Source organism: Papilio polytes, unplaced genomic scaffold (genome assembly GCF_000836215.1).
Source record: "Papilio polytes unplaced genomic scaffold, Ppol_1.0 DF823868.1, whole genome shotgun sequence".
NCBI classification, from domain to species: domain Eukaryota; kingdom Metazoa; phylum Arthropoda; class Insecta; order Lepidoptera; family Papilionidae; genus Papilio; species Papilio polytes.
In genome coordinates, this window is record NW_013525336.1 from 1,952,079 (window position 1) to 1,963,169 (window position 11,091).

The following is an 11,091-nucleotide window of genomic DNA, read 5'->3' on the forward strand; positions in this document are numbered from 1 at the left end:
GTAATTATAGAATAAAGAGATTATTTAAGATACAAAAAGACATATAGGCAGATCTTTCATTAAACTATCGCACAACTATTGTGCGAATGTCAATTGTTTAGCAGCCCATTCAACTATTTAGTTGTACAACTAAAAATCGAGTAGTGTGCACACCTCCATATAAGAATAGCAAGCACAGCGAGACTAAACAGTTGTGCGGTAGTTTAGTTGGACGTTTAAAGAAATCTTGCTTACCTGTGCATTATAAACCATGTGGACGCCCTGTACTACGATGTTTTTCGCGAACTCATCCAAAAATGTCAATATATGCTCCACCTGTTGATACGGCATTTCAACAATATTAGATACCTGTTGATAAGAATGCAGTTTATTTCCATGGTGTTCCTGATATTGTTACCTGTGCCTCATACGGCAGTCCCCTGAGCCTGACGCAGTCTTTAGCGGTGCCCGAGGTGATGACATGCTGCGGCACCAGGGTCACGGGCAGGAGACCTTCAGCGGGCGCGCTGGCGGTAGACGGCGTGCTGGCGGTGCTCGTGCGTGTCTCCAGGGAACGGTTTAGTACCTAATCACAATGAATGTTAAACTCTTAAGTGAATATAAGATAATTAAATGGTGACGTCACCAGGATACATGATAGTATATAAATATTATAAAAAGGAAAGATTTGTATTTTTGTATGTATTGAAATAACTCAAAAACTACTGGGCCGATTTCAAAAATTCTTTCAACATTAAAAAGCTACGTTATCACTGAGTAACATAGGCTCTATGTCACGAGTAACAGCCAGTAAATAATAAGGCTTTGTTAACATTTCCTCTTTTAAATAAAATATATAAAAATTTGGCAGCTACGAGGTCACATAAGCATGCACCAACCACTCACCATCACTTCACAAGAGCAAGCTGCGGAAACAGATTTTGATACATTCTTATTTATCACATCAGGATTAGGAAATTTAGTTTTTGAGACAGATTTTATAGAACAAATTGCTATAAAGCAGACATTATAGATACTAATATCTGTATTAATACGAAAGTTACATTACATAAAGAATAACTATACATTTTATCCATGTGTCGTTTGTTAATAATTGACACTTTATAACCTTACTAGCTGTTTTTGTGCGGCTTCATCCGCATGGAATTATAAAAACATTATTTCATTGTTTAGATTTGTCAAATTCTCTATTGCAAAATGACCTTGCTTCCTTAATGTTGGCAGCTTGTAGTTTATGGTCCCTTTCCATGTGATGGTTTTTTACAATTTATTTTCCCCTAAGTTTAATAGCTACACCACGAAGTAGTGTGTACGCTTCATTATATTAGTATAGATAGTATAGGTTAATATTTAAAATTTTGTCACGCAAAATTTGTATTTCAAACATATATCAGTTTACATAGGAGCCATCAGTTTTGCATATCATTTACCTGTTGTACTTCAGCAGTGGTAGATCTGAACAGTTCTATATATCTCGCGCCGATGAGCTTTCGATGTCTGGAGAGAGCTTTAGGCGCGTCCTCCTCTTTAGGGAACAAGACGAACGCATCGCCTGTAGCTCTACCGTCCGGCCGCCGGACAAACAACACGCCTTCTAAACCATCCAGCACTTGAACTGGATCGTCACCAGATGAGAAGAAATCCAGCTGTAAATAAAACGGTCATCATCATCATCCTCCTTATCCTACTCCCGTAATGTCAGCGCAACAGGTTCTTGTCCTCCACATAACTCTATCATACGTCATCTCAGTCATCACTCCCTTTATGATCATGTCACCTTTCACGCAATACAACCATCTCTTTCGAGGTCTACCTCTACCGATGTACCCTTCCACACTCATAACTACCGTTCTCCTTGTAACATGTGATTCATCCCTCCTCATAACATGCCCATACCATGCTAACATGTAAATAAAATGGAATATTAAGGTGAGTGGGAAATAAATAAATAAAATTAAGTATAAAATATTCTACCAAATAATCTACGACTGATTTAAAAAGTACTTCTGATATTATAATTGCGAAAATTTACATGAATTGATGTTTGTTAGTGTAGCCTAAACGACTGTACGGATACGATGAAATTTGGTATGGATTTATAGAGTTACTAGCTTTCCACGCGACTCCGTCCGCGCGGAATAAAAAAAGAAAAACAAAACCAAGTTGCCTATATGTTCTTCCAGACTATCCTTTACATCTATGCCAAATTTCATCAAGATCCCTTCAGCCTTTTAGGCTAGAAACTCGAACAAACATCCATCCATCCATCTAAACTTTCACATTTATAATATTAGTAAGATTATCTGGACGGACGCTGAGGATACTTTTTTTTTAATTCCACGCGCAGTCGCGGATAAAAACTAGTTTCACACAATTGTAAGTTTCAACTGTAGTGAATTGTACTATCTCTGGCATGCCAGTTAGTACTGGAATATGTATTTAAAGTATACTAACAACTTGCTGCGGTGTAGCGTCGTAGGGCAAGCCACGCATGCGCACGATAACTTGAGCGCCACGAGATAGGAAGGCGGCTGCCTCACACGTGGCGCCCCCCGCCACTGACAGGAAGTCCTCTCCACTGGCACGGTACACCTGTAATTGTCATACTAGGATTAAAAATAATATAGACAAATTTTGAATCCTCTCTTCGTTCTGGGTTGCTGAATATTGATTCGAGCTGTTGCTCGCGACTTCGCCCGCGTGATATAAAAAAATAATAAAAAATGTAGTTTATGTTACCTACTGATAACGTAGTTTTTTTATGGTGAGAGAATTTTTTAAATTAGCCCAGTAGTTTTTGTGTTATTTCAATATAAAAATACAAATCATTCCTCTTTATAATATTAGTATAACTAGTATATATTTAACTTCACTTGTAATCTACAGATATGTGTAAAATCAACCCGCAGTGGACCAGCGTGCTTGAATATGGCCTAGTCACCCCTTACTAAGGGTAGGTTCCGAGCACCTCAGTGGTATCATATTGTGAGTTGGTGATGATGATTTAAAGGTTTCTTTCTTGTAAAGGGTTAATAGTTACCTCGATGTACCGCGGACCGATGTGGTGTTTATGACGTTTGAGAGCCATGTCCCTGTGCTCTTGTGACACAAAGCGCACCAGCGCTTCGCCGTTACGTCTGCCTTGCGGTGAAAGGCAAAGCGCTACGCCACCCCTGAAAAAGAGTACCACCATTATATTATAAAATTACATTATAAAACATAGGATACTCTTGTTCTCTTTGTTTTGTCAAAGAGTATGAGAGAGACAGACTATATCTTTAAATTCCCCCCAACATTTCTATTATCTGTGGACATATGTGATTTTCCAAACATTACCCTCAGTTATTTTTTAAGCAATATTGAGTCTTCTACTAGTGGTAATAGGATACATATTCTAGTATACTCACTTGGCGACATTTAGCCCTCTGAAGAATTTAGCGATGTCTTGGTCTGATGATTGCCAAGGTAGTCCACGAGCGCGTACTATACAGTTGCCGTCTATTTCATCGTCTTTTGAGCTGCAACAGATTATAAATATCAAATGTGCGCTTACTAAATTAAGTTACGTATTAACCATAGGGTGTACTATTTTAATTTACAAAGTAACATTGGAAAAAGCTAGTATATGAAGTTATCAGTCATTGACGCGTGTAGTTATTTCTACTCCGATATTTTGTATTATGATAACCTAATTCTATTTCTAACAACGCAATTAGGGTAATACGTTTACTATGATTATCTATTTTTTTATGAAACACTTTTATTTTTGTTTACATTAAAACTAGCTTTCGCCCGCGGCTTCGTCGTTGTGAATTAAGAAGTAAAAAAAGTAGCCTATATGTTCTTCCAGACTCCCATACAGACCAGACTACATCTATGCCAAATTTCATCGAAATCCGTTTAGCAGTTTAGGCTTCAAAATCTAAAAAACATCCATCAATTCATTCAAACTTTCGCATTTATAATATTAGTATGACAATAAGATTAATATACCAGCTTTGATATGTATGTAAGTAGGACAGCGTCTTCTACATCATTTAAAAATAAAATGTAGCTTTGAAAGGGTCAAAATTTCACATTTTTCTCAATATCTATTTTTTTAATTGGATAAAATTTTAGATAGATATTTATTGGAATTCGAATGTGCTTTTTAATAATAAATATGAATTGTTTTTGGTATTTTACGTTGGTTCGTAAGTTTATCGTTTCGGTCAGTCTTGTGCTTGCCCCCAGTAAACCATAAAGCGTAGTTATAGCCTATTGTTGCTCACAATCGGTAAAATCCACGATAACGGTAAACGATTATTATTTTTTTATCGTAATTGTTATATTACCTTCGATCTATTTCTATCTAGAACTTGTCTAATATTAGATTAGATTGTACGCACACCTGAAACTAAACTATCGCCCAACATTTTAGTCGCGCTTTGATTGCTTTGAGCTTGTATAAAGGTGCGCATTCTACTTGATTTTTAGTTGTGCAACTAAACAGTTGAATGGCGAAACAATCGACAATCTCAACCTTATTCTTGTAAGAAAAGGATGGGAAGAGTCGAGACGCATAGGGAGGGGAGCATCCTCTTAGGTATGTGCGTCTCCTCTTCCGTCGCTTAAGGGTAGGCAACGCATCTATTGCGATTGTCTATGGGCAACGATCGCTTTGACAGTTAGGCGGATTTAGGTGCCCGATTGCTCGTTTGCTACCTTATGAAATAAAAAAATCAGCAATCCGACAACAGTCTTGAGATAGTTAAATTAAAACTTTTGATATTATTACGTAAATCCGGCTCGAAGGACCATTTGTTGACACTCCTACGAAACTTTATCCACAACAAACGACTCCACGAAAACAAACGAAACTACGGAACACAAACAACCTCACCAAGACCTAAAGAACACAAAGAACACCACTGGACAAATAACCGAAAAAACACGAAACACGACAAAACTATATAAGTTACAGGACAAACAAATACAAATCGTGATGTAACCAACACACAGCGCCATCTGTTATAGAGAAGCGGAAACGACGCCGACACATCTATTTATCTAGTGTAGTATATAGTAGTTTTATTACACCAAAGATGACTTTATTGTGTTTTCAAGTAAATTTGTTTTTGATATCAGGATAGTTAGCAAAGACCTTTTTGACAGATCGTATACAAGTCGACGTGATACTAACAAATATTGGTGTTTGCAATACATGTTTATAACGTGGGTTTCTACTGAAGTAACTAGTACATGGTGTCAGAAAAACATATTGATATCCCTTTCATTTCCTTCTAAAAATATGAGTCAGCTATTACGAGTGTAACGTCAGCGAAAACTTTAGGTGGAACCAAAGAGATTCGAAAATATATAGAGGAGGCATAGTTACATTTGAGACATTTTTCACATAATCTTCCTAACTCTACCTATTGATAGCCTCAAACCACATGTTACTATAATTAATGTTTTATTACAAGTCAATTTATTGAAATTTATTGAAAACAGATTAATAATTAACAATAAAAGTAATAACCAATTAAAATACAATACAATACAATTAAATACAAGGATACAAGGCATTAAACTTGACAACTAAATAGTACCTTTCAGAGAAAGTACCTGTGAAATAGTTTTGTTTACTACGCCTCCTCTATATGTCTTTTAAATATCTCTGGGTAGGATACGTAGAGTATGTAGAGTCAGCAAAATATAACAAAATAAATCTACAGTTATGACATTGCGTTGACATTCCATATTATTGCTACATCACGAAATATAAATGGTCATCATAAAATATACTTCTAACATATAAAAATATATTCCAAGTAATCGTGTGTCGTTAAAAGACTATCATGGAACATGTATTAAATGCTGCGTTAGTTGGCACGTGAGTTGTTTGTAGTTACATTTGTTTTAAAGCATTATAAAGAACATAATATTTGGCACAGTTGCATACAAGCTATGCATGTCATCTACAACCATGCAATTCGCTAGCATTGTATTATTTATTTACTAGCTTTCGCCCGCGACTCCGTGTGGGATTAAAGACAAAAGTGAGCAGCCTATGTGTTCTTCCAGACTATCCTCTACATCTATACCAAACTTCATCGAAATGTTGAACACATTTAGCTGTTTAGGCTACAAACTCTTACAAACATCCATCCATCTAAACTTTTGCATTTATAATATTAGTAAGTTTTAATAATCACGTGAATGACACAGCAATATTAGTCTAATTAACTAGTCTACGGAAAGCCAATTAGTTTTCACTTATTGTAATCTTATAACAGACTAGCTGTTGCTCGCGACTTCAACCACGTGAAATTAAAAAATAAATAAACATAACCTAGGTTAGTAACTGCTAAGATATCTTTTTAATGGTGAACAAATTTTTGAAATCAGCCTAGTAGTTTATGAATAATTTCAATACATACAAAATCTAAAAACACAAATCTCTCCTTTTTATAATATTAGAAAAATAAATATTAGTAAAGTTAAGCAAACAAACAAGTACTACAGCTAGTTACTTAACCAATAGTTTAAAATCGTTCAAATTTTATATAAAATATCAAGAGTAAAGTGGCTTTTTAACATGAACACACACGTGAATGGATCTACTCGTAGTTTGTGATGCCTACAGATGTTATAGGAGCTTGCACTCAGTATTGTGCGATTGTTACAGCAAAATTGCATTTTGTTCCAGCTACGAGCATGCAAATAGAGAGAGCATGGGATTCAAAAGGTCAGGTAGATTCTAGATCTACATATTTTCGTCTCTATTTTGGCAATTCGATTGAAAGGGACGACAGCATGTAATTACACATATGTCACGTCACGAGATTTACGCTTAACGTAAATAATTGTTGTTGTTAATCTATTGAAATAATTGAATAATATAATGAATCAGTATGGTATCATTCACGTTTTACATTCATATGAAAGTTTTTCTTTATTCTAAATAAGATTACGTACTCGTTAATCAAAATATTTCATTTATAGATCGGTAATTGAAAATCTATTGACAATTTATTTTATAAGAGAAGGGGACAAACGAGCGGCGGGAACACAGAGGTGGTCAACGACGCCCATAGACATCCGCAACACTAGAGGAAATACAGATGCGTTGCCGGCCTTTGAGGAAATTGTAGGCTCGCTTCTTGAAGGACCCTCAGTAATAGTGGTTAAATAAACGTTCGATTAAACTTATTAAAACCTACACTTATACTGGATTTATAAAGTTTTTATTTATTGTGTCATTAACTAACGATTCATTAGTGTTAGGTATACACGGATAATACAATACAAAGTTCCAACGAAATACAACTCAAGTTACGTAGTTCGGAAACGAATTTCAAAAAGTAATCGAACCGATACCACTAACTTTAAAAGTAACTGGGAAACCGGCCTTAAGGGGTTCGACTACAACAGATTGTTTAAGAAAATTCTGCACTCGATCGTTACTTAATTCAGAAACGGAATCTGTTACCGATGAATTCTTCGTTTTACGTCACAACAGCATCAAAATACGTTTAGTTTGGAGTCATATTCTGACGAACTGTGACGAAAGTCAGATAATATTGACCGATGCGTCAGAAACCACGCACCGGTTGACACATTGAGTTAATCACTGTGTGAACAAGTATAAAACTAGGGTATTGTAAATGGGTGTGTCATTACTAAATGTTATAACAAAGCCCTTACGTGGTTTTTTTTCATAGTAAAATATCATTGACTACGAGAAAAAATTATTCGTTTTATAAAAAGGAAGTAACCTATGTGTTCTTAGAGGCTATCATCTACATGTATGCCAAATTTCATCTAGATCCGTTCAGCAGTTTAGGCTACAAACTCTAACAAACATCCATCTAAACTTTCGCATTTATACTAGTAAAATTATAGACCACTTTATAATTTTCCACTATTTAATTTAATTGAATATTTAATAAATCACGAGACATGTTTCAATTAATGCATGTTTCCACTAAGCTATGCTCACACAAGCTGCATTTGCGGCAGCGCCAGTGGAAATATCACTGGCAACTACAAGCGACGGATCGCGCGTAAGCTAATTTTATAGCGTCTAACACCAAGTTATCTAAGTTCAAAGTCATAAACACAATGTTAGCGACTAGCGGAACTGAAAGTTTCTCCGTCTTCTAAAACTTCCACGGAGGTCAACTAATTGACGTTACTGATAACATAATCAGTGCTGATGTTTGACATTGAATTAATAAAGTGCCACTTCCAGTCGCTCTATTAATGTAAACTGTTAATTAGCGACAAACGTGAGTTCTCACTGATAAAACATTAACGTAAAACATTTTGCGATCTTAGTTTCGCCAGAAAGATTGAAGTATAGTCTACTTGATGTCGCCCGTAACTAAGCGCGGAATTAATAATACCTAAGTGTTTTTTTGAGCAAGCGGCCACCTGAATCCACCGAAATTGAAAGCGACCGCTGCTCATAAACATCCGCAATTGCAGATGCGTTGACTACCCTTAATTGACGGAGGAGGAGACATAAAGAGGACATTTTCCCTTCCTTTGCGTCTCCTCCACCGTCAAATCCACTTCTCCTTCCCATCTTTTCCTCTTAAGAAAAGTGTGAAAAGGAAAAGGGACTAAAATCAGGTTCTAAGAAGAATACAACACAAATACTAGATTCCTAGATTGCAATAAAAGTTATAAAATCTTATTACAAAATCCTTGTACTGTAAGGCGTAGTTCAGTTCAGTGCTCGTCTTATCGCATCCACACATCGTAAATTTATACTGAAGTGTGGAAAACTTATGCACACTACGAGTACACTTCAGTGTTCGCTGACCAACTTACGTCTCTATAGTGGAATACAATCATCACCAGCTCACTATACGTATCCACTAAGGGGCTCGAAACCTTAACTAAGTAACGATTATAACCTAGTCGCCCTATACACTATAGGCAACCACGCTGGCTCACGGGTTGCGGGTTGATCAAATGAAAACGAGCAATTATAACTTGTCGAAAAAGTAAAATACTATATTAAGGACAGCTTCTCGCCTCTCTTTTTTTTTATAATATAAAGTGGCAAACGAGCAAGTGGCCACCTGAATCGAAATGGAAAGTGACCGCTGCCCATAAACATCCGCAATTGCAGATGCCCACTCTTAATTGACGGAGGCGGAGACGCAAATAAAGAGGACATTTCCCTTTCCTATGTGTCTTCTCCACCATCAAATCCACTTTTCCTTCCCATCCTTTCCTCTTAAAAAAAAGGGTATAAAGAGAAAGGGACTAAAATTAGATCTCCGATTCTTTAGATTGAGCCTAAATAATCGCCTGTCCTTTAAAACAAGAGTAGAGCATCATCATCATCACCAGCTCATTATACGTCCCCAACGCGTGGCGCGGAGCCTACCCTAAGTTAGGGAGCCTAGACCATAGTCGACAGAGTAGAGCATATTGACAAAAAATACAGACAAATCAAGTACATTATTTTGGGAAGTAGGTCAAAAATAGCTAAAAACTATTGTCATCAACATCCCGTAGGGTCAGCGCAACAGTTTTTTGACCTCCACATAACTTTATCATCCATCATCAGTCATCACTCCCTTCTTGATCATGTCACCTTTCGTATCCATCCATCCATCTCTTTATGTGTACTACATTAATTACTGATAGAGTGTACAGAAAATGTAAGTGAGTCAACCAGTGCGAGCGTTGACTAAGGTATAATTAGAGTATCATTTGGGTAGGCCTCTCGATGTGAACATGTAAGATGCAAAAATGATACAAATATTTTCCAATTCATCGCATAAGTTCACGGAGGTCAATAACAAATATGTCGATAATATTATTTTTTTGTTTAAATTATATATGTCACGAAATATCTAGATATCTATCGAGAGCATAGTATGTTGTTTTGGGCTGTAATCTAGTGCACTTTGGATTATTTAAATACTGACCTAAGTCTAATTATAAGTATATTTTATGCAACTAATCTCAATTTGATTCGTTCAATTGTGACCCATTGTTAGTGCATAGGTTTGCCGATGACTTCCCCTTCAGAACAGGCCTTAAATGAAATTTTATCGAAAACCAGCTTTCGCCCGCGAATAAAAAAAAAACAAAAGTAAGTTGTCTATGTGTTCTTCCAGCCTATCATCTATATCTATGCCAGATTTCGTAGAGATCCGTTCAGCGGTTTAGGCTACAAACTAACAAACATCCATCCATCTAAACTTACGCATTTATAATATTAATAAGATTATTTCGTGATGTACATCTGATGATTCGGTGCGTGGTTTACTAAGGTATTGTCTATATCTATACTAATATTATATAGAGGAAAGATTTATTTTTGTATGTATTCGATTCACGTAAAAACTACTGGGCCGATTTTAAACATTCTTTCACCGTTAGAAAGGTAATTTATCTGTAAGTGACATAGGCTACATTTTTTTTAATTACTGTTTTAATTCACGCGGGCGTAGTCGCTAGCATCAGCTAATCATTCGTATATTAAGGTAGGTTTGAATCCATCGGTGAGGACGTCTATGTAGTTATGAACTGAGGATGTTAAGTTTCTTAGAATCATGCTTAGTTCTTAACACATCAACTAATATATTACCACACTGTGAAATGATAACATATCTAAAATATTATTAATAATAGATTATAATTATACAAGGCTACTGTTAAATGTATTTTCGATATGATTTATCTATTACCTTGTCAATTTCATATCTGTTGAGATTTGTAACACTTAAATTAGATTAATTTATACGGATTAGAAACTAATTCATATAACTTCTGAAGTATTAGAATACAATTAGTTCGTGATCTTGTCGCTACACTGATAAAAAAGAGCGAGAGATACGACAATAATGTTATATGGGGCTACGAAAAATATAGTAGATAATAGAGATGAAAGACGTAAGGACCACGTAAATAAATCATAAGAATAATAAATTCAAAACCAATCTTACTAATATTATAAATGCGAAAGTTTAGATGGATGTTTGTTAGAGTTTGCAGTCTAAACGTCTGAACGGATCTCAGTGAAATTTGGCATAGACGTAGAGGATACTCTGGAAGAACACATAGGCTATTCACTTTTGTTTT

General features: G+C 35.8%; 1 protein-coding gene across 1 annotated transcript in view; it reads right to left on the reverse strand.

The window, feature by feature from the left end:
* Window positions 1–183: 183 nt before the first annotated feature.
* LOC106103106 (RNA-binding protein fusilli) overlaps window positions 184–11,091 on the reverse strand; it is a 62,826-nt gene continuing 51,918 nt past the window's right edge. The window contains exons 7-12 of the mRNA XM_013282772.1: window positions 3,408–3,518; window positions 3,041–3,173; window positions 2,455–2,592; window positions 1,431–1,646; window positions 398–565; window positions 184–315 (exon numbers count right to left, since the gene is read on the reverse strand). Coding sequence (XP_013138226.1) covers window positions 184–315; window positions 398–565; window positions 1,431–1,646; window positions 2,455–2,592; window positions 3,041–3,173; window positions 3,408–3,518 — 898 coding nt within the window. The remainder of the gene's footprint in view (window positions 316–397; window positions 566–1,430; window positions 1,647–2,454; window positions 2,593–3,040; window positions 3,174–3,407; window positions 3,519–11,091) is intronic.